Source organism: Sus scrofa, chromosome 13 (genome assembly GCF_054392235.1).
Source record: "Sus scrofa isolate SSC_HxYL_T2T_F1_AM1 chromosome 13, Sscrofa_HxYL_maternal_Yorkshire_Landrace_v2.0, whole genome shotgun sequence".
In the NCBI taxonomy this organism is placed as follows: domain Eukaryota; kingdom Metazoa; phylum Chordata; class Mammalia; order Artiodactyla; family Suidae; genus Sus; species Sus scrofa.
Genome location: NC_139395.1, coordinates 218680738 through 218704914, shown reverse-complemented (window position 1 = coordinate 218704914; position 24177 = coordinate 218680738). Strand labels below are relative to the sequence as shown.

The 24177-nt window shown below is 49.4% G+C and overlaps 1 protein-coding gene across 13 annotated transcripts in view; it reads right to left on the bottom strand.

Moving 5' to 3' along the window:
* IGSF5 (immunoglobulin superfamily member 5) overlaps positions 1–8267 on the bottom strand; it is a 46354-nt gene extending 38087 nt beyond the window's left edge. For 4 of the 13 annotated variants that reach the window (XM_005657159.4, XM_084992167.1, XM_084992169.1 and 1 more), the window contains exons 1-3: positions 8174–8267; positions 7822–7963; positions 4106–4182 (exon numbers count right to left, since the gene is read on the bottom strand). In XM_005657159.4, coding sequence (XP_005657216.2) covers positions 4106–4163 — 58 coding nt within the window. In that variant the 5' untranslated portion in view covers positions 4164–4182; positions 7822–7963; positions 8174–8267. Of the gene's footprint in view, positions 1–3600; positions 3728–4105; positions 4183–7821; positions 8149–8173 lie in introns of those variants that run through there. The other 9 variants (XM_005657158.4, XM_084992171.1, XM_084992173.1 and 6 more) reach the window with 6 other exon arrangements.
* Positions 8268–24177: the final 15910 nt, after the last annotated feature.

The window sequence follows — 24177 nt, the reverse complement described above, 5'->3', positions numbered from 1 at the left end:
CCAACCCACCCACCCCCTCCTCCTCCTCCACTTGCCTCCTGTCCGGCTTCCCTCCTGCACCTGTGGGCCCTTCGCTGGCTCCCATCCCCTCGTTCATGTGGGAAATGAAGAGAAAAGCAGACAATTAAAAGCAGAAGAGGGAGTGCCCCCGGGGTCTTGTGGTTAGGATTCGGTGTTTTCACCGCTGTGGCCCCAGTTCAATTCCGGGTCTGAGAATACTGCATACCACAGCCGAAAAAAAAAGAAAGAAAGAAAGAAAAAGAAAAGAAAAAAGAGGAAGGGAAATAAAGCAGAGGGCGGGAGTTCCTGTCGTGGCCCAGTGGTAATGAACCTGACTAGCATCCAAGAGGACACAGGTTCGGTCCCCGGGCCCACTCAATGCGTTCAGGATCTGGCGTGGCTGTGGCTGTGGTGTAGACCAGCACCTGCAGCTCCAATTCAACCCCTAGCCTGGGAACTTCCATATGCCTCGGGCGGGGCCCTGAAAAAGTGGGGGCAGTAGAAGGGGTAGAAGGGAAGTGCCCAGCTGGGGCACCTCCAAAGGAGAAAATGAGGGTCAAAAAGACATCAGGGGTTGGGGCCAACAGAAGGAATCTGAGAAGTGAAGCAGGGCAGTTCCCCGGTAGAGCCGCAGTGGGAACTCCTGGTGGTGGCAATATTGATTTTTATTGATTAGACTGACTTTTCTATCAACCAAGACCTGTTTCCCCCACGAGGCTCTAATTCCTTTGTTAGCAGAGACTATGCCTGGTTTGGCACATCCAGTGCCTGCAACTCAATGGCGCCTAAGAAGCCCTTAGTGAATATGCTGACAAGAAACACATATATGTATAATAAAAGCAAAGAAATATGGTCTGGGTAGAGGCCCAACTGCCTCTGAAGAAGGCAGTGGGTCAGGCTGGGGGTGGGAGTGAGAAGGAAAAAGATCAGGCCTGGGAAGGGTACTTTTTTGTCTATGATGTTTTCTTTAGAAAAAGATCTTAAAACGCTTAAGTTTCAAAATGAACATCTGTTAATTCTAGAAGGGGAGGACCTACGTTTAATTTTTATCATTCTCCGTAAGTTACTATTATTTACGTTTTCCCCCAATTATTAAAAATAATAATAATAAGCAAAGAAAAAGGCTGGCTTTGGAGTCAAAAATCTGGGTGTGGACCAAGCACCATCATCCCTTTTGGAGAGACTGCTGGCTACTATTTTTTAAAATTCTAAGTCTTGATTTGCTGTCCTTAAAAAATGCTGCCAATCACGGTTTCCCACAGAGGGTTAGCGTGCGATGTGAGGTCTATATGCGTAGCCCTGAAACACGAGAAACACTCACTAGCTGGTAGTTACCTGGATCGGGGCACAGCCACGCAAACCCCCTATGTGCAGAGTGTGAGCTCCTAGGTCTCCGAGAAACATTTCCGACCAATGAGAAACAATTTCAACGAACAGAAAGTGAGTTCAATGACATTTACAAAGAAAAGCCCTTTTCCCTTGAAAGGACAATTCGAGTCACAAATCATTCATCAGTACGTGTCCTACAATGACCCTGTGACATTTCTATAACGCAGAGGAAAAAAAAGGGTTGCACCCACGTGCGTTTTCTGATACCTTCTAAAAACTTCGTTTTAGATAAAGCATCTAAAGTGGATAATGCAATGTTGAACACCGGAACTGCAAACTGTAATATCTGCAATTACCGTGAATAAATTTGGCCTCAACTTTTAGAAAAAAAAGAAAAGAAGCCCTCAGTGAAGTCACTGAGGAAACAAATAGTTTGGTCCTGTATGTCCCGACATGCTGAGGACGAGGTGCAGAGGAAGGGGTGGCAGGTGTGTGTGGGGGGTTGCCCTCAGCTGTTCAAAGCCAAGTCTACAAATGGAGGGGCTTCCATCCAGCGCTTTCCAAGAGGAAGCAACCTGGGGGTTCCGACTTTTGCGCTGGACCCCACCCCCACAGGTGCTTGCAGGGGGCTCCAGAATGAGCCCATAATTCTCCCCCGTCCTGGAAGAGCCATCTCCAAGCATCAACCCAAGCCATCCCTGCCTTCGAAACGGTAAAGGGAAGGAGCTCCTGTTGTGGCTCAGTGGGTTAAGAACCCGGCTAGTATCCATAAGGACACGGGTTCGATCTCTGGCCTCGCTCAGTGGGTTAAGGGTCTGGCATTGCTGTGGCTGTGGCTTAGGTTGCACAGGCAGCTCCAATTTGACGTGCAGCCTGGGAACTTCCATGTGTTGCAGGTGCTGCCCTAAAAAAGTTAAAAAAATAAAAGGATAAGACAAAAGACTCAGAAAACCTGTAGACCATCCGTTGTCCGCTAAGCTGCCGGAAGAGACTTTGCCACCGAGATGGCCACGTTGGAGCCGGATCCCTACCATACGGGCTAGGCCTGGCTTGCTGACCCCAAGAGCCCCTGCGATCCACCCAAGCAGGGTCAGTGTTCTCCCCTCCACCCCTCAAGCAAATGTGTGTCAAGCACCTACTTAATGCTCACGCCACGTGCTAAGAGGCAGGGGCTTCCACACACCTCTGCCCCCAAGCACACAGGAGCATCCCAGCCTGGTCCCCTCGGCTTAAGGTGTAAACACACCCAAAGCTAAAATGTATAAAACAGTCCTGACTGCACATAACACACTCTGGTAGTTGCTGTACTATTTTATTCACTGATATCATGAATAGAGGTTTTTTCTTTGGGTTTTTTTTGGGGGAGGGTTTGGCTGAACCCGAGCCTCAGCAGCAATGGGAGCCAATGCCGCAACAACACCAGATCCTTAACCCTCTGGGCCATAGGAAGAACTTGGGGGTGGGGGGGTGTCGTTTAGTTTTGTTTCTGTTCATGGCATACAGCCACTTGATGGGGGATCTCGGTTCCCAGACCAGGGGTTGTATCCGGGCCACAGTGATGAAAGTGCCAAATCCTAACCACTAGACCACCAGGGAACTCCTTGACAGAGTTTTTTTCTTTTTTTCCTTTCCTTTTTTTTCTAAAGCTGCATCCATGACATGTGGAGGTTCCCAGGCTAGAGGTCAAATCAGAGCTGTAGCTGCCAGCCTACATCACAGCCACAGCAGCACAGGATCCGAGCCAGGTCTGTGACCTACACCACAGCTCACAGTAATGCCAGATCCTTAACCCACTGAACGAGGCCAGGGATCGAACCTGTGTCTTCATGGATGCTGGTCAGATTCATTTTTGCCAAGCCACGATGGGAACTTCTTCCCAACAGAGTTGTTTTTTTTTTAAATTATCTTTCCATCAGAAGTAGAGTTCATAGCTGTATAAAGTGCAAAGCAAGCAGCACCTAGCAATGCAGCAAGAAGTCAGAATGATGGTTACTTTGGGCAGGGGCGTGGGGGAGCTGAATGAAGCACCTGTGAAGTGCCCTTGGGCTCCCTGGTGACACACAAAGGTGCTCCGTGTAAAACTTCATCAACCTGTCCTTTTACAACGTGTGCATTTTCTGCACGGGTGTTATGCGTCAATACAATGCATTAAAACCCCTGGGGTAAGGCCACCTTCAGGCATTTAAAACCTCCTGGGAAAACATACCCATGAAGCAATGAAATCAAGACAAGATATAGTCGAAAGAAAGCTGGGGTATAAGCTCTCGTTACCCGATGACCCCCGGGGTTGGCACGCTCCATCTCCCCGTCTCCTGCAACTCTGATCCGAGACCCTGGCCTGGGACACCTGGAGTTCATTCCCACCGAGACTCTGGGAACCTTCCGGGACGAAGAGGAGCTGTGGGGACAACTGGCAACAGGTCCCTCGCTCTGTCAATAATGGGAACTGGGATATCACCCAGAAAACTGCAAGGTCAGGAAGGCTTCAGGGAGGAGTGACGCCGGCGTCACGTCTTCCCTGAAGACCAGATAGAAACGGAAGAGAAAGGTGCCAAAGCAGCCTCCGGGATCAAGGACCGGGATGGAGGAGGAGAGGTGGGGTCAGGAGTTCCTGCAGGACCCTTCCGGAGTGGAGCCCACAAGGAGGCAGGGTCGGGGGTGGGAAGAGGGCTCAGCATCTTCTGTCAGCCACACACCCCGGTGGCCTCCTCCGAGTCCCTTCACCCACTGCAGCTGGGATGCCCAGGAACTTTCCACCAAGCCCCGAGGTCCCTACCTGCCAGCCCAGCCAGAACGACCAGCGCAGCCAGCACGCCTCGGCAGCTGCCCTCCATCTCGCATAGTCTTCCTCACCTGGGAAAGCAAAGCAGGCAGGTCAGTCTGTCCCTACGCAAAGGGGACCCTCCCAGCTTGTGTCCCTGGACAGATGAGTCGGTGCCTCTCAGCCTGGCCACCGCACCCGCCCCATCTGGGGACTTGACAGGAAAGCAGATTCTCATTCCCACCCCAGACCTGCTGGGTCAGGAAAGCTAAACAGTGTCGCGATCCAGGCTCCTGCTCATATTCGAGACTCGCTCTGAAATCATCCCCCTCCCAAGCCCGTGTACAAATCATGAGAAGCCCATGCTGTACCATGACCGTGGATCTGCTGACCAAGATAGGCTTCCTGAGACCTATTTTTATCACGATGCTTTAATTAGGGAGAAAAAAATCCTTCTCACAAATTTATATTATCACAAGGGAGAAACAGACGACCAGATGACGACATTAGGAGGTGGAGAGAGGCGTGGAGACAAAGAAGAGGAGTGATTGTGTGTGTGTGTGTGTGTGTGTCTGTGTGTGGGTGTGGGTGCGGGGGGTGGGCCGGCAAATGCTTCCAACAGGAGAGAAAGGCTCCTGAGAAGGTGCAAAGGAACAGGCAAAGACATGAGGTGACGGCCAGCTGGGTGTGTGCGGAAGAGCTTCAGAGGCAGCACAGCACATGCAAAGGCCCTGGGGTGGGACGGTGTCTGGGACTGCAGAGGGGTCTCTGGGGCTGGGGCAGAATGAAGGGGGAGAGGAAGGAGAGAGGTCAGGGTGGACCAAGTAGGGCCTTCCTGGCCCCTTGGCAGGACATGGGGATGCTCTCAGATAAAGCTCTCAGCCCTTCCCTCCAGGCCCTTCATTCTTTGATAGCCTTCTTGCCCACTCTCCATTCTTACTTTTTTTTTTTTTTTTTTGGTCAAGCCTGCATCATATGGAAGTTTCCCAGGCCCAAACCTCCACCCAAGCTGCTGCAGGGACAATGCTGGATCCCTGACCTGCTACGACACGAGAGAACTCCCCTGCATTTGTTTGTTTGTTTATTTGTTTCTTAGGGCTGCACGTGCAGCATATGGAAGTTCCTAGGCCAAGGGTCTAATTGGAGCTGCAGCTGCTGGCCTACGCCACAGCCACAGCAACTCAGGATCCTAGCCGCATCTGTGACCCATACCACAGCTCACAGCAACACCAGATTCCTTAACCCACTAAACAAGGCCAGGGATCAAACCCACATCCTCATGGATGTTAGTTGGCTTTGTAACTCATCGAGCCACAACAGGGACTCCTCCCTGGAGTTTTTATTTTTATATTTTCCTTCTTGGGGCAGGCCTATCCAAGGCAATCACTAGCCCTGGAGCACTTAAGTGACATCACCTGCTGAACGTATCTGGAACGGACTCCAGCAGCACTGGCTCCTCGGCCTCAGAGGAGGGTCTTTTTATTTCAAGCATCCTTGGCTCTCGACCCGACCTGGGGACAGTCTTCCCTTGGGCTTTGGCATCCACGTGGATTTCACAGCCCTGCTGGCCGGATCCACCCCACGCCTCCAAAGCGGAAGGCAGCAGGTCCCATCCCCCTCGGGAATCTGCTGGTGAGCTGACACACCCACCCTGAGCTCTGTCTCCTGCAGACCCCACTGCAACGCACAAGCAAAAATACAAGAACTGAAATAGACACAGGTACCAACCGCAACATCTCTAGCTGCAGGAGGCACTGAAAGAAACAGAGTCTGATGTCTTTTCTAATGTCTTCGGAAAGCAAAATTCAGCCTGTGTAGTAAACCACAACCGCTCACGTGTATAATCTAAGGGTCGCAGGATCCGGGCTGCCAGACCTTCCCACCGCTCAGCCCAGCCCCTTGCAAAGCCTCGAAAACAGACCCAGCAAATCCCTCCAATTCTGCCTCAACACCAAGCTGTACAGTAGCTCAGCACAAACTGAACTGAAATCACAGCCTTCCCAGACCGACTCGAGACCCCCAACAGCCAAGTGCCAAATAAATCATTTACTCATTTTCAAGGTTCGACGGACACAAGCAGACCAGCCAGTGATGCTACGAGTCATCTAGAATGCCTGGCCCTAGCAGAGGAGGGAGGAGGAATCGAGCAGCCGAGCTATAAAAGCCCCACGTTCTACCAAAAGCAATAAACGTGAAGGCTGGACCCCGCTTTATTGAAACTGCAGCAAGAACTTTAGATCCATTCGGAAATACTTCTTGTCACCGATAACCAAGGTCAGACGGGCTGCAGACACAGAATGGGTCACTCAGCTCACTTATTCTCTGTCTGATGGGGGAGTCCACTTCTAAGAGCCCGTCGGAACCCCAAGAGCTACGGGAACCCAGACACAGATCTGTGAGGGTTTGGAATTTGAAGGGCATGGACAGGAAGGAAAGGCCATCAAGTTGTTTGCAGGCTGTCACTGAACTCAGGTAAGTCCCTTTCGTCAGAGCAGAGCCTCTGCCAGCTAATTCCAAGTTCCTACCTCTGTGGAGCGGTTTGAGACTTAACTGCTCATTCACCTCCTTACAGAAGACCTGAATCACCTACTTTTCATTGAAAAACTACAAAGTTTTTAAAAAGTCTTTAATCTTATTCAACTGCATCAAAGAGACAGGATTTAAATGCCAATCCCAGAGTTCCCGTCATGGCTCAGCGGTATTATGAACCCGACTAGTATCCATGAGGACGCGGGTTTGATCCCTGGCCTCACGCGGTGGGCTAAGGATCCGGCGTTGCCATGAGCTGTGGGGTAGGTCACAGACTCGGCTCAGATCCCGCATTGCTGTGGCTGTGGTGTAGGCCGGTGGCTGCAGTGCTGATTCAACCTCTAGCTTGGGAACCTCCAGATGCCACAAGTGCGGCCCTAAAAAGCAAAAAAAGAAAACAAGAAAAGAAACCCTCAGGAGACCTGTCGGGCCCACCAAGCTTGTCTTCTCAGGAAGAAACCTGCTGAACATGACCTGCTTATCTAACCCTAAACACACACACACACACTCGTGCGCGCACGCACGCACGCACACACACACACACCCCCCTCGGGTCTGGGTTCTCAGAAATAGCCTGATATCATGAAATCCGAAGGAGGCAGACATCCTGTTTTGGGCATCAGTGTGAAGCCTAAATCCAAAAAGAACAAGGACAGGTGGGAACAAGCTGCAGTAAAATCCACACAAGGGCCTCTCCGAAAACCTCTGTGTGGACATGAAAAGCCCCCCAGGACCCCAGTTCTGGGCACCCCCACATTCAGAGGTGCCTCGGCTCCCCAGGCAGCCTCAGGAAGCTTTAGACCTTCCAGGATGTGGAGCAGGCTCCTTCCCCCCGGGCCTCTCATTAGGGAAGGCCAAGTGGCATTTAAAGTCTGTCCAATGAGCAGCCAGAGTGCCGGGAATTTTCCAGTCTTTGAATCTGAACCCCCCAGCTCCGGCCTGGTCTCTCAAGGCATCCTGAAAACAGCTCCCTGTGAAGGCACGCTCTCGCCTGCTGAGAAACCAGCTCAAATTCCCAAACATTGAAAGAGTAGCCAGATCTTTTAATGTTTAACTCCATGGGGTTTGGGTAACAGAGCTGTGTTGGATCTTCCAGCACGTTCCCCGAGACCAGTGAGCTGCCCACACCTGCTCCCAGGAGGAGATCGGGCACCTGCAGGGGGTCAGCTGGCCACACACCAGGGCCCACAGAGCTGTCTCACCTCGGCGGGGGCCGGGGGTCCACCCCTCGGGGCCTCAGCGAAGGGTCTCCGTTCCCCCAAGGCCTCTCTCTTGCCTCTGTGCTCTCCCCACAGAAAGGCAGGAACCAATCTGTCAGCCACTGGGAATCCAGACCGTGCTCACCTGTTACCAGGAAGTTGCTCACGTCACAGGGCCGGCTGTGCACAGCGAGGTGGCCTCCCTGCCTGGCACACTTTCCGTTAATCATCAGCCAGCTCTGGAGCCCAGCCCTGCTGACAGCGCCCCCCCACCACCACCTCAGGACCCAGGCTGCCCCTCCGCCCCATGTCCTGCCCCGAGCCTTTCTCAGGTCCCACAGAGCCAGGCTCTTACCCTCCTGCTCCAGCCGGGGGCCTGCAACCCCTTCCTGATCAGGGACGTGGCCATGGACGTGGCCGGCCACCGGCTGACCTTGCTCGCCGGGCTCCAGCACAGGCGCCGGGGCTGGCAGAGCCGGTTCCTTCTTCCAGCCAGGCTCCCACGCAGCCTCCAGAACAGGTTTTTTGTAAAAGAAAAAAAAAAGTCCTCAGGGTGAAGTCCTCTGGAATGCAGCTTGAGAAGTCAAGTACATTTGCAGGGGAACGGCTAAGAGGTTTTCTGCAGGCTTCCCAGACCCCACGCCCAGCTCCTCGGAAGTCAAAAAGGAACTTGGCTTTATGGAGCTTTGACAATCCCTGGAAAATTCCCCAAATCCTAAAGCAGCATGGATGGAGCTGTCTGCTCTCTCACTGTTCTTTGTGGCTCTCTGTCTTGTCTCCCTCGTCACATTCTAATCCCATCCTGGGACTCAAGGTCAAGGGCGTCTGCACAGAACAGGTGCCCACGGAAGGTGTGGATTCCTGTACTTGGGGTAAGACCCTGAGGCAAATAAATGGGGCTGGGGGGATGGGGGCAGAATGCTGTCTGCCGGTGGACGGGGATTAGAATATGCCACCCCAAAATAGGCCACTTGGGCAGAAAGATTATTTTTACACTGAAGGCACTGGAGATTCAACAGATAAAGTTAAAAAAAAAAAAAAGCCTTTAGAGCTTCCCTTTTCTGACTAAAAGCAGCAACTCCTGGGACATAAGGCTGCCAGCAGTTCCCCCCCGCCCCCATCCCCCCGTACACAAATAAGTCCTTTCTCCAGGGGGGTTGTTTGTTTATTTATTTATTATTGTCTTTTTAGGGCCCCACTGTGGCATATGCAGCTTCCCAGACTAGAGGTCAAATCCGAGCTGCATCTGTGACCTATACCACAGCTCACGGCAACGCCGGATCCTAACCCACTGAGCGAAGCCAGGGATTGAACCCACATCCTCATGGCTCCCAGTCAGGTTCATTACCACTGCACCACCATGGGAACTCCTCCTGGGGAGTTTATGAAGAAGACAGACCATTCATAGCCGTATGGACAAATATTACAACTTTCTTAACTCCCATCTGCCCGAAAAGAAAACGGTTCTTCCCGTAAGATGCCTTTCCCCCACCCCTCCTTTTTCCCTCCTAAATTATCTATTTACATGGCTAATTTATCTCAAACCATTTAATGAGTCAGTTTCTTCCTTTCTTGGCTGCAGTGTGGACACAAAATAAACCTTTTTCTTTTTTTTCTTTTTTTTTTGTCTTTTTGCCATTTCTTGGGCTGCTGCCGGGGTATATGGAGGTTCCCAGGCTAGGGGTCTAATCGGAGCTGTAGCCACTGGCCTATGCCAGAGCCACAGCAACGCCAGATCCGAGCCGCATCTGCGACCTACACCACAGCTCATGGCCACACCGGATCCTTAACCCACTGAGCAAGGGCAGGAATCGAACGCACAAGCTCATGGTTCCTAGTCGGATTCGTTAACCACTGCGCCATGACGGGACCTCCAAAATAAACCTTTTTCTCCTGTTAATCTGTCTTTTTTCAGTTTAATGCACAGGCCCCCGTCAATAAACAGGAAAGAGGGCATGGTCAGAAAAATGATGAGCAAGAAGAAACATGTGGGGGAGCTCCCGTCGTGACTCAGCCGAAATGAATCTGACTAGTAGCCATGAGGATGCAGGTACCATCCCTGGCCTTGCTCAGTGGGTTAAGGATCTGGCATTGCTGTGAGCTGTGGTATAGGTCGCAGACAAGGCTTGGATCCTGAGTCGCTGTGGCTGTGGTGTAGGCTGGCAGATGCAGCTCTGATTCGACCTGTAGCCTGGGAATCTCCATATGCCACAAATGTGGCCCTAAAAAGCAAACAAACAAACAAACAAACAAAACAAAAAAAAATTCTATATGCTTCGGATGTGGTCCTAAGAAAAAAAAATGTGGGGAGTCGATATACTGGTCAAATAACCTCACACATATACACAGGGTTGTGACACCTTATTTAGGAGCTGTGGCCCTGACACCACAATGAAACCAGAAAGATGATTCCACAGTCCGGGTTCTTGTTCACAGCAGTTGGAGAAGGAACTCTGAGAACACACAGGCAGCAAGCAGGCAAAGTCTTCATTAGAGGAAAGCAGAGAGCTCCCAGGGCTGCTGGGGGGGGAACCCCCCTTTTCTATTGTCCCATAGGGGGGTTTTCCTCCTAAAGTTGGGGGGGTACCAACATGAGGTCCAGAGAGATGTGGTTTTCTGCCATTGGCCTTGTGCAATTACCCGTATCAGTCCTTATCCAATAGGGTCCTAGGGGTGGACATGTCCCGTAAGTCTCCTAGTTTCTTTGTCCTTTTCATCCCTTAAGCTGAGCCACAGGGGGATAGAGATTAATGTCCATCTGGGTGTAGGTCCACTCCCTACAGTAAACAAGGCCTGTGGGGATGTTACTCTCTGGAGCCCTCAAGCCACAAATGTTCATCCATGGCCACATCGAAGAAAGCATCCAAGCCCTTGCTCCACACTGACGACCTGAGTTACTATTCTGTCTCAATAGCATAATTCAAAATTCTAATAATTTCAGGTCAGGAGTTCCATTGTGGCTCAGTGGGTTAAGAACCCAGCTAGTATCCATGAGGATGTGGGTTTGATCCCTTTTGCCTTGCTCAGTGGGTGGAGGATCTGGTGTTGCCGGGGGCTGTGGTGTAGGTCACAGACATGGCTAGGATCCCGCATCACTGTGGCTGTGGTGTAGGCCAGGAGCTACAGCTCTGATTCAAACCCTAGCCTGGGAACCTCCATATGCCACAGGTGCAGCCCTAAAAGGGAAAAAAAAAAAGAAGATCTTGAAAATAATTACACAGCATCCAGCTCCAGGAATAAAAAATCAAAGGTCAGTATTGCTCGTTTTTGCCTTCATTTGCTTTTTTTAAATCTTCTCAGCTTCAGTCCTTCCTAACATTTAGAATATCGGTCACCAGGAGCCATGAGGACTGGCTTTCAGAGCACAGTACCAACCCAGATCTCCAGCTCTACCCTCAGCCCCAGGTCCTGGGGAATACTGTTAGAGCCACTAGACGTTTTATTCTTTTTCTCTGTTAAGGGCCACACCCACGGCACATGGAGGTTCCCAGGCTAGGGGTCGAATCAGAACTACAGCTGCCAGCCTACACCACAGACCCAGCAACGCCAGATCCGAGCCATGTCTGTGACCTACACCCCAGCTCACAGCAATACTGGATCCTTAAGCCCTTGAGGGAGGCCAGGGATCAAACCTGCATCCTTGTGGATACTACTCAGATGTGTTTCTGCTGAGCCGCAATGGGAACTCCTAGACGTTTTTAAGATATAATAACAAAGAGTGTGCAGGGAAAGGGAAAAAACTTTACCCTCCTCAGTCTGTGGCTGGGGCCCTGGAAATGAAACTGACAAAGACAGACTAGCAAGAGAAAAACAGGAGACTAATGAGAATTTATTAACATGTGCAGCAAACAGACATGCGAAAGAAATTCAGCGCTGGGCATCTCAAAGGGGCAGTTAGGACTCAGGCTTCTCTAACATCTAAGAAGACAGTCAATTTGTAGAGAAAGGACAAGGAAAGAAGGTTAGGCTTTGGGGCGGCCGCTGCTGTGGGTAAAGCCTAAGGGAGGACAAGGGTTGTCCTGATAAGATTCGTTGTGTGGCTTCTGATAAGAGTCTCCAGTGATTCAGATCCCTTTGCCCTTCCTGGTACAGAGGAGGGGAGGGCAGAGAATTTGTTTGGTGTCTGCTGTTTCTCAATAATCTTCAGCTTCAAATGATCCTGATGCCAAAGTGGCATCTTTCAGGCTGGCGTGTTCTGATCCCCTACAGATGCCATAACAACTATTGCCAAAACTTGGCCTCTGTCCACTGGTGCTAAATAGAAATGCAGAGACAGAGCTTGGGGCAAAAGAGAAAAAAAAACTTTACTGCTTTGCCAGGCAAAGGAGACCACAGCAAGCTAATGCCCTAAAGACTGTGCCCTCCACTGGGAGACTAGGACGTGGTTTTATCGTTTCAGAGTAGAAAATAGGGCCACAGATCAGGGTCAAGGGTAGAGGCAAGCTTGCATTCTTCTTCAAAGAAGAATGGTGTTTAGTGGCCCCCGGACTGGTTCTGGTGTCCTCCTCTCTGGTTGTCATTTGTTGGGGGCTTCAGTTCTGCAGAAGCACTCAGAGGTCTCATTATGTGTATCGCTTGAGGGGGAACCAGGACTCTGCCCCAAGGCTGCCCTCTTGTCTCTTGACGGCTCCTCCCTGGTCTCTGCATCCCCTCCCTTCCTTGATGAGCAACCGTTGGAGCCTGCCCTTTGGGACTCAGAGAAGCTCATGGACGCTGAAGCATATTCCTAAAAGCAAGAAATGGGGGACCCAGAAAGGCTTGGGTCCAGGAGCCCTGCCACGCCCTGCTAGGGTTCAGTAAAGAGCATAATCGCCCTGAGAAGGTCCAGAGCAAGTGCTGGGCCCTCCTCGGCCAAGTGGGCCCCAGGGTTTGGCCCCAGGGTGTTCCCGTTCACCTGTTACTAAGAAGTCACCACAGGGCAAGAGCAGAAACCCTGCGGACAAGTCACTGGCAACACAGCGCAGACCGTGCAATCCTGAGAGGCTTTTTTTTTTTTTTTTTTAATTTGGGAGATATGCCTTCTTTCAAAGTTTGAGCATCAAGAGAGATTTGACTCATATTTTTAGCCCGTGCTATTTTAAAACTCATAAAGTTTGGATCTACATAAAACATTCACACTGTACTTCAAATTACAGTAAAATCGCTGCAGGGAAATTGGATGCCATTGGGGGTGGGGAGGGAGTCTCCCTGGGGAAATTGGGTTGGAGCTCAGATGGGGGCCGGCAGGTTAGGAGTTAATTGGAAAATGTGAAATAAAAGTCATACTTTTATGCCAAGACATGAGTAATTTAAACAAAAATACAATTTTCTCTGCCCTTTAGTCTCCTCTCAGCCACACCATGCATTGTGTATCTACATTATGCTTCAACCAAGCCTCCCCCATTGGCAGAAATACCTGTTCAACCATAGAGAACGACATTCTCCCAGCATCAACAAGGCAACTCCTTCCCGTCGTGGCTCAGTGGTTAACGAATCCGACTAGGAACCATGAGGTTGAGGGTTCGATCCCTGGCCTTGCTCAGTAGGTTAAGGATCTGGCGTTGCTGTGAGCTGTGGTGTAGGCTGGCAGCTACAGCTCTGATTGGACCCCCCACCCCAGCCTGGGAAGCTCCATGTGCCACCGGAGCAGCCCTAGAAAAAAGGCAAAAAGACAAAAAAATAAATAAATAAAAATAAATAAAATAAAATCACTCCTAGTTCTATTGCCCAGAAGTAATTCTCCTTAAAGATAACTTTCTCTTGGAGTTCCCTTGTGGTACAGTGGGTTAAAGGTCTGGCATTGTCATTGCAGCAGCTTGGGGGCGCTGCTGTGACTTGGGTTCAATCCCTGGCCCGGGAACTTCCACATGTTGCAGCACGATCAAAATGTTAAAAAAAAAAAAAAAAAAGAGTTCTCATTGTGGCTCATCGGGTTAAGAACCTGACTAGCATCCATGAGGGTGCAGGTTCAATCCCTAACCTCGCTCAGAGGGTTAAGGACCCAGCATTGCTGTGAGCTGTGGTATAGGTCGCAGATGCAGCTCCAATCTGGCGTTGCTGTGGCTGTGGTGTAGGCCAGCAGCTGCAGCTCCATTTGACCCCTAGTCTGGGAAATTTCATATGCCGCAGGTGCGGCCCTGAAAAAGAGAAGAAAAAAAAAGTATGCCATTTGATGTACAGCCCTCTGTCTCAAAAAACTTATGTAACTGTGCCTTGATTCCTAACAAGCAGAAGAGTTCTCAGAGCTTTCTGAAATGTTATTCCTGGGTTATAATCCTTAAATTTAGTTCAAATGAAAGTTTCCATTTCTCTTAGATGGACGGATTCATTTTTGTTGACAGCAGGAAGGCGGAGGCAGCGGACGTCTCCCCAGGCAAGAGAACAGTGTGCATCTAGGCTCAGCCTCCATGCTGGCTTGGCAGGAGGCTTGGTCCCCTGAGGACATTAAAGAAGCTCCTGGGGGTGAAGGGAGGGTGGTTAGGGGACCTCAGATGAGCCCCGAGAGGAGGCAGGGTCCAGACTAAAGGATCAGACAAGACGTTGATCTTCATCTTCTGACACAAAAAGAAATGTCAGTTTAAGAGGCGAAAAATGTGAGCTGGGCAAAGAAGATCAAGGGGTTGCCTGACTTAGGACCTGAGCTGCCTTGGAGCTATTGAGAAGTCCGAGTCTGCAATGGCTCATTTGATGCGTCAACCCGGCAGATCACGGGGCACCCAGGTATCTGGTTATACATTATTCTGGGTGTGTCTGTGAAGGCGTCACTGGAAGATGCTGACATTGGAGTCAGGAGATGGCTCCTCAGTGTGGGTGGGCGTCCTCTCATCTCCCGCGGGCCCGAATGGAACAGAAAGTTCCATTGTGAGCCCCCAACCCCTGCAGACAGTTTAGCTGGGACAGCGCTCTTTTCCTGACCTCGGACCCTGGAGCCCCTGGTTCTCAGGTCTTTGGACTCAAATCGGGACGTATATCATTAACCCTTCCGTTTCCAGGGCTTCATACTTGGACTGGAACCACGCCCCCACCTCTCCTGCGCCTCCTTTCCAGAGTCAGCAGATGGCAGGGCTCCTCGGCCTCCATAATCATGTGAGCCAATGTCTCCTAATTAATAACCAAGTAGCTAAATCCTATTTGTTCTGTTTCCGGAGAACCCAGACTAATACAAAGTTGAAAGAAGTTGATAGCAGTGCAAATGATTCTGGTATAGAAATGCCAAGGAACTTTGGCAAAGATGCAATTAATTTTTGGAGTTCCTGTCGTGGTTCAGGGGTTAGCGAATCCGACTAGGAACCATGAGGTTGCAGGTTTGATCCCTGGCCTTACTCAGTGGGTTAAGGATCCAGCATGGCCGTGAGTTGTGGTGTAGGTCGCAGATGTGGCTCGGATCCCTCGTTGCTGTGGCTGTGGTGTAGGCCGGTGGCTACAGCTCCAATTCGATCCCTAGCCTGGGAACCTCCATATGCCTCGGGAACAGCCCAAGAAATGGCAAAAAGACAAAAAAAAAACAAGATGCAATTAATTTTTGCCCTGAAGCTATTGACAAGTTTTGCATCTATTTATAAATTTTTACACATTCATGATGGTACGCACATGTGTGTTACTCGATTTGTTGTTGTTGTTTTTGCACCCACAGCATGCATGAGTTCCTGGGCCAGGGATCAAACCCACACCACAGCAGTGACAACACTGGATCCTTAACCCACTGAGCCGCTAGGAAACGCCTGTGTGTGTTATTTGAATCCTCCATTGAATCTGTTGTAATATCTTGCTCGTTCCCTAATTACTGAGTTAAATAAAATCTGGAGTACACATTCCTTTTAGAGTTGTGTGAGAGCCATGATGGAAAATCCTTTAAAAGGAGCGCTTGAGGAATTTAAGTGAACTAGTGGTATGATTTCTATAGAATTGTTTGTTTTTTGGGGTGGTTGGTTTTTTGTGTTTTGTTTTTGTTTTTTTCTTTTTTGGAACATATCTGTGACATATGGAAGTTCCCAGGCTAGGAGTGGAATCAAAGCTACAGCTGCCAGCTGCCACCACAGCCACAGCAATACCAGATCCTTAACCCACATGTGAAGCCAGGGATCAAACCTGAATCCTCATGGATACTAGTCAGGTTCATTGCCGCTGAGCTACGACAGGAACTTCCTAGAATATTTTAAAAATATTAAAAGTAGTAGATTGAATTATAAAAGTGTTACAGTGTCCAAGTTCATATTGCTTATCACTCAACAGGCCAGTAATTCAAGAGACGAGGCACTGAAGCAAGGAATAATGGCTTTATTTGCAAAGCCAGCAGATGAGAAGATGGTGGGCTAGTGTCCCAAAGATCCACCTCCCCTGAGTTAGAATTCAGGCTTCTTTTATACTAAGGGGGCCACGGAGGGGTTGCTGCAAACTGCTTGGTGCCAGAATCTTTTGTTCTTGCAGCTGTCCCCATAGGTCTGGTCAGAATGTACCTAGAAACCTCCCGCAAGACAAATGTTTGTCTTTCTTCTGCAACTTTTTATCTCTATATGAATGAAAACGTCTTATTCCTTTAAAAGGTCATAGTCTTGAGATGGGCTGTCCTGCATAGTCCAGGCTATAGGCAACATTCTTTCATTGATTAACTTGTAGCCAAAGCAATAGAAAACACAAAAGTGAAAGTAAAAGAAACAGATCCAACATGGAATCAAATTTGTTCTTCCCAATTACGAAAGTGCCTGCGTTTAACTGCTATTCACTTACAGAAACAGCAATTTCATATTAGGCTCAACCTCATAGAAAAAAGAAAAGACAACCTATCTGAAACTATTACCCCTAGATAAGCATGATACATTTTTAACATATAGCTTCTTATTTTAATCATTATAAGTGATATTATTAACTACTAGAAAAATTAGGTAAATCATTATAAGTGATATTATTAACTATAGAAAAATTAGACAATTCAGAAAAGGAGGGCGTTTTTAAAATGCATTGCTCTTAAGCCCAACATGCAAAGACAAGCAGCTGATAGCATGGCCTGTACTTGATTTTAAAAAATGTTCCTATTGTAGCTACTGTTTAGAAACCAGAATTTATGTGTGTACTGTAGTCCAAACCCCTGCCCTCCGTCAGCAAACACATTCTTTTTCATGACTACGCATAATTTCATCAAATGAAGGTCTCACTTCTCTAAGCAGATTCCCACTGCTGGGCTTCACATGACTTGCAATTTATATCCACCAATTTCCTGGGTGATGAATATACCATCGTAGTGAGATCAGATCATCTACACACCTAACGATTTTCTTAGGATCGGGTCTGAAAAATGCAATCGCTGCTACGGAGACAGTAAAAAAGATCAGGGATTGTGGGGGGGGGGGGGGCAAATAGGCAGAGAGGAGAGGATTGGGGGCCAGGGAAAATGTTCGGCATGACACCATAATGGGAGAGGCGCATCATTATATATTTGCCAAAGCCCATAGAATACGGACACTAAGAGTGAACTCTAGGGTCAACTGCAGATTCTGGATGGTCACGAGGTTTCACTGTAGACCCATCAATTGCAACAAATGGACCCCCTGGGGAGGGAGGTTGCTAGTATAGGGGCTTTCCTGGTGTGAAGGCAGGGAGGCTATGGGAACTGTCTCTAGACTCTGCTCAATTTTTCTGTGAACCCAAAATTGCTCTAAGAAATAGTCTTTTTTTTTTTTTCAATCTTTTTGTCTTTTTAGGGCCACACCTGTGATGTATGGAGGTTCCCAGGCTAGGGGCCTAATGGGAGCTATAGCTGCCCACATACACCACAGCCACACCACGCAGGATCCGAGCCATGTCTGCAACCTACACCACAGCTCACAGCAACACCAGATCCTTAACCTGCCAAGCATGGCAAGGGATTGAACCCGAATCCTCATGAATACTAGTCAGGTTCATTAACCACTGAGCCATGATGGGAACTCCTTTTTTTTTTTTTTTTTAAATGCAATCACTGAGTCAGAAGACATGCGCACTGAAGGAAGTCTGAAACATCCTGGCTCAGCAAGAGTAATTACGTTGCCCCTCGCAGCTAACGTTCAACGCAATCAACACCATCAGCTATTTCGATTTTTGATTATTTGTTTGTTTGGGGGTTTGAGGGGCTGCACTCACAACATGTGGAAGTTCCCTGGCCAGGGACTGAACCCCGAGCCACAACCATGACAATGCTGGATCCTTAACTACTAAGCTGCCTGGGAACTCCTTGGTTTTTGACAGTGTGAACAACAACTTTTTAAAAGTCATTGTTGTTTTCATTACAAAAGGAATGTGTTGTCAATGCAGAAAATGTGGAAAATTCAGAAAAATATGCAGAGGTCACTAAGCAGAACCCAAAACCTTGCTGCCTGGGGAGGGAGGCCTAGCATAAAGTGTTATAAAACCTTCTAATCCTTTATGTGTGTGTGTATCTGCACCTATGTGTCTAGGAGTGGGTATGTGTGTGTGTCATCTATAATTTTTAACTTTATTGAATTATCATACATATATATATATATATATATATATTTTTTTTTTTTTTTTTTTTGCTTTTTGCTTTTTAGGGCTGAACTCGTGGCATATGGAAGTTCCCAGGCTAGGGATCGCATCAGAGCTGTAGCCTCCAGCCTACCCCACAGCCACAGCCACGCCAGATCCGAGCCGTGTCTGCAACCTACACCACAGCTCACAGCAACACCAGATCCTTAACCCTTGTTGAGCGAGGCCAGGGATTGAACCCACAACCTCATGGTTCCTCGTCGGATTCGTTTCCGCTGCCCCCCGATGGGACCTCCTGTGGTCACCCCATTGCATCCTATTGGCTGAGAAGTCAGATTCAGGAAGACCCTCCACGAAGAACATGGAAGACTCTAGAATCGTGTTTACACCCACACTTCCTCATAGCATTTTGGCTTGAGGGGAGGACCCGAAGGAACAGAAGAGGGTGACCTGTGTCCACGGGGACATCCTCGTCAAGCAGTCTGGATCTCGGATGTCAGGTGTCCTTCAGGTGACCAGAGGCCTCGTGAGGTCAATCTGGTTTTGCCACTGAGCAAAGAGTGGTGCTTGCCGATGGGTGAGAGGGCTTTCAAATGGGCAACATTTTTTAAAAGCAGTCCTTAGGCGTTCCCATCATGGCTCAGTGGTTAATGAATCTGACTAGCATCCATGAAGACACAGGTTTGATCCCTGGCCTTGCTCAGTGGGTTAAGGATCCAGCATTACTGTGAGCTGTGGTGTAGGTTGCAGACATGGCTCGAATCCTGCGTGGCTGTGGCTGTGGTGTAGGCCGGCAGCTACAGCTCCGATTCAAACCGTAGCCTGGCAACCTCCATATGCTGCACATGTGGCCCTGGAAAAAGACAAAAAAGAAAAAAGAAAAAGCAGTCATTAAATTGAAGGGCCTTCTATTGTACCCTGGCCTTAAGCCAGGAAACGCCCCCTTAGGTACCAGCCTGCTCTCACACCAAGACAGTGCACACACTAATAATTACATGGAAGGCAAAATAAAAGTGGCCCTTGAAAGTGAACTTCAATTTTCAAGGACAAAGAAAATTTCTTGTGTTTGAAAATGAATGCCGAAGCACAGGAAAGTATAAATTGCCTTTGGAACATCATCATCTAATTGCTTCTATTCTATTTTTGCGGCAGAATTCTCATTTTAGGCCTGTCAGGATGGCTTGACACATCACAGGTGCATGAGGCTGGGAAGCAATCGTGTCCCCGCTTTTTGGCAAATTTGTACTTGCACAAGGGCTGGGAGCGACCGAAACTCCCCGGGTGGCGCTGTGGGCTCTGCTAGCAGGATCTTTCCTGCTTCTGAGGAGGAACGTTAAACTTGACTTTGACTTCAGCTATAAACCTCTATCAAGCCAGCCCTTATGGTTGAATGAATTGTGTCTCCCCAAACAAGACAGGGTGAAGGCCACACCTGCAGGACCTCAAGTGACCTTATTTTGAGATGCGGTCTTTACAGAAAAGTCGAGATAAAATGGGATTGTTAGGGCCCTAATCCAACTTGGCTGATGTCCTGACAAAGAGGAGAGACTCGGACACCGAGACAGACGTGTGTAGAGGGAAGCCCACATGAAGAGACGTGGGGAGGGGACCCTGGGAAGACGAGGCTGGGGTGGAAGTGATGCTGCCATCCGCCGGGGGAGGTCTGGCTTAACCAGAAGCTGGGAGACGCCAGGAAGAATGCGTCCCCTTTGGCCTGAGACACAGCCTGGCCCTGCAGACACCTTCATATTTGGGACTATAAATATCCATTCTTCTAGGCCATTCGATATATGGTTCTTTGTCCTGGCAGCTCTAGGACTCCTGCACCAGTGAGTGCTGCAGTCTCTGAAACCACTCCTGTCCAGGGAGCCTTGTCTGGTCTCATTTTTCTCATGTCCTCACTTTGCTTTATTCACTTGATGTCCCTACTTCAGACTTGGAACGGAAATCCCCACACTGAGTTTCCCTCAGTCAGAGCATCCGAGGAGCCCTGGGGAAGAGAGCAAAAATTGCATAGCGTGTGCTTGCAGTAAAGCATTATGGTGGAGTTCCCGCTGTGGCACAACAGGATTGGTGGCCTCTCTGCAGCAGCAGGATGCAGGTTCAATCCCCTGCCTGGCAGAGTGGGTTAAAAGATACAGCAGTGCCGCTGTTTGTGGTGTGGGTTGCAAGGGTGGTTCGGATCTGATCCCTAGCTCTGGACCTCCATATGCCACAGATGCAGCCAATAAAGGAAAAAAAGAAAAGAAAAAGGGAAAAAAGAAAATGTTACAACAGGAAGTGACTTGGCCACAGAGCAGAAAGGCCGCCCCAGCCGCTGCTGAAGTCAGAGACCAGGCCCAGAGGTCAGGGTCAGAGCACCACACGTCGGCAGGACCCCCTCTGGCCTCTCAGGTGGTTTTCCTCTATTCATCCCTCTCCATCATCAAGCATGTAAGACAGTGACCAGCCGCCGTCTCAGTGGATGGCTCCGTAGAGAAGTTGAATGAGCCACCTGCAGCGGGCCAGGGATTGAAATGCATCACCTCCCTCCTCCGACGCGGACTCTGGATGTTCCTCCTGCTCTTGCAGCACTTCCCCCGGGCCAGGCTGTGGGCCTAAGTGCCACCCATCATCACGATCACCGGACTGGGGAGCACCAAGAGAAGCCCAGTCATCTTCCCGTGCTTCAGTTGTGTGGCCGCAACCACATGGTCCCAGCTGGAAGAGCATCCTCTTTCCTGCTAGTCCACCCACGGGGGAGGCCCAAAGTTATGGGGTGGCATCTTATTCAGGTGCCACGGAACCTTTGCTGTGGACCTGAGGGCGAGCCCCCCAACCTCTACCCCAGGAACCTGAATCGCACATCCTAGAGGATGTACGGTTTCTGGCAAAACTCGACCAGGGAGGGAGTCACTGGGAGTGACAGTGAGAGCAGCTGATGGCTGTTCCAAGATTTTCTTCCCAGACCTGCGTATTCTAACCATTGGAAACAGGCACCAGGTGTTGGCTGCGGGCTCAGCATCACTTTGGCTCTCATGGCAACATTGCCCAGTGGTTATCCCAGGGGCTGGAGGTCCCAACTTCAGGGGATGTCAGCCCTGAGCTGGCATGTCCCCTGAGCCTGCAACAGCCTTTTCCTTGGTTGTTTTTTTTTTTTCTTTTTTGACTGATTGCTTCCAGGTGATGGTACATGGTGAAGACAATGGGTCCCGCGGTCATACGGTCATACACTCGTGACACACCTGTTTGTCCAGAAAATGGGTCCTTGGTTTGAGCTGATGTCAGGCAGGTTCGTATCTGATAAACCCTTCCTCCTGAGGCCCTCCATGGTGGTGCTGGCCGGACAGGAGCAGAGAAGGCAGGCCTATGCTAGGAGCCGCTGTCAATCCCAGTAAAGATAAATTACCTCCCGCTGCAATTGAAGGATTCCAATGCTATCAGTGTGCTACCAAATGACTGCACAGCTGGTAACAGGGAAAACACAGCAGGCATTCAGCAGAGGCAGGAGCTGGGCAGCCTGGGTGAGGGGATCACAGGCAACTGCCATCCACCCTGCCATCCTGGCTCCTCCACCCATAGACCATTATAGGGGCACTGAGCGACTGAGGTCAGGGGCCAGGTGGCACCACGTGGCCAGTCGTGCTGTCCAACTGGCTGTAGAGGCACAGAGACCCTCATGGATGTTTTCCTGGGATGGGGGTCTGCAGCCTCCTGTCTGCCCCCAGCAGCCCATCCACCTATAGAATCAGCATCCCAAATAGCCATCACCCACAGCCACTCTTCACTTTGCACCAGAGGCACATGGCCATTCCCAGGCTAGGGGTCAAATTGGAGCTGCAGCTGCCGGCCTACACCACAGCTGCAGCAGCTCGGGATCCGAGCCACATCTACAAACTACACCACAGCTCGCGGCAACGCCGGATCTCCAACCCACTGAGCAAGACCAGGGATTGAACCCACATCCTAGTGGGTACGAGTCAGGTCTGTTTCCACTGAGTCACGATGGGAACTCCCTCATTTCATGCTTTTTTTTTTTTAACGTGATTTTCCACTTAAAACACAACTGCCTTCTTTAGTCTCTTCCGAAATCATAATATATGTGGAATTATGACCGTGATTTTCTTGTAATGTTTTTTGCTGATTGATGCTAACATGAAGTCATAAGTACAAAAATGGAAAAAAAAAATGTATTTGTGCTTCCTAGAAACATCTAAGGGACCACTTGTATGAAAAATGGTCATCTGGCCCAAAGTCAGATTTTATAGATTGAGTCCTCTTTTGTCTCTGGAAGAAGAAACTTGGCTGTTTTTGGATCCATTGAAGTGTTTAAAACTTGGATACTTAAAAAGACAAAAAAGAATGCTTTGGTGTTGGCGGTCCTAAAAAGACAAAAAAAACCCTTGGATTTGGGGTTCACAATTTGGGACTCTTAAAAGCTCTTTTATTTCAACCGAAGCAGAGAAGAAAGGGGTGTGTCATTTTCAAATGCTGCAAGTCACTTGGGGTTTCTATGTCAGGGAAACAAATGGGCTTAATTTTGCACAATGAAAGGAAAAATATCCTGGTTCCATTTTAAGTAAACCTAGGGACAAGCAGTCGTCATGAACTGCCACCGTTTCTTTTCTTTCTTTCTTTTTTTTTTTTTTTTTTTTTGGTCTTTTAGGGCCGCACCTACAGCACATGGAAGTTCCCAGGCGAGGAGTTGAATTGGAGCTGTAGCTGCCGGCCTAACCACAGCCACAGCAACCTGTGATCCGAGCCACATCTTCAACCTACACCACAGCTCACAGCAACACCGGATCCGTAACACTCTGAGTGAGGCCAGGGATCGAACCTGTGTCCTCATGGACGCTAATCAGATTCGTTTCTGCTGAGCCACAGTGGGAACTCCAAACTGCTACCATTTCTTATGTTACCATTTCCCCTATTTAATGGCTTTGCAAAAGTATCTAAAACATGTTTAAACATCTTGGCACTCACACAGAAGCCGAGTCCTGCATTCCAGATGAGGGAAGCGGACTCTGCCACAAAGTCACAGGGCGAGAGAACCCCGATCTCTTTATTTGAAAGAGTGGAAAATCCAATGGACAAATCAGGCACATTTAGCAGAAAGTATAACACAGTCCAGCAGAGTCTTAGGGAGCACCTCGCCTCACCGCTAACCTGGCCAGATGGTATTGCCAAAACCTCAGCTGCCTCTGTGCACCGATGCCAAATAGAAACACGGATGCCACATAGAAACGTGGAGACAGAGTTGGAGGAAACAGAAAAAGTAGCTCTAATTGCCAGGCAATGAGGGGACACAGCTGGCGAGAGCCTCAAGGACTGTGCACCCCCCTCCCTGGAGGGGGCATAGAGGAGTCTTACCCTTCATGGAGCCAGGGGCGTGGTCAGCTCCTGGACATTTTTCCGATTGGCTGGTGGTGAGGTCATGGGAGTCGCGTCATCAACCTCCTGGTTCCAATGGGTCCGGGGTCTACATGCTTGTGGGCAGCACACAGTTAACTTCTTCCACCTAGTGGGGGCTTCAGCACCTGCCAAATAGCCCCAAGAACACGGCTCAAGATATTATCTCTAGTCTTGAGGAAGAATTAAAAGTCCTTGACTTTGTCGAATGGCTAAATTATTATTTTGCCCTGCGTGACTGTTTTCCTTTTTCGTCTGTATTTTCTCACTTCTCTGATTAAATCGGTTCTTGGGCTAAACTTCTTCTATCAACAAAAAGGCAGGCAATGGACATGAGTCCACCCTGGGGAGACCGCATAAGGTCCTGCCCCGTTACAATGACAAACTGCCTCTTTATTACACATGCCTAGGTTATAAATATCCCCTCTCGTGTCAGGCTTTGTTGCAGCCACAACAAATTCTCTGCTGATCCGGAAGAAACCCATCTCTGCCGGAGAAATATCTGGCAATCTA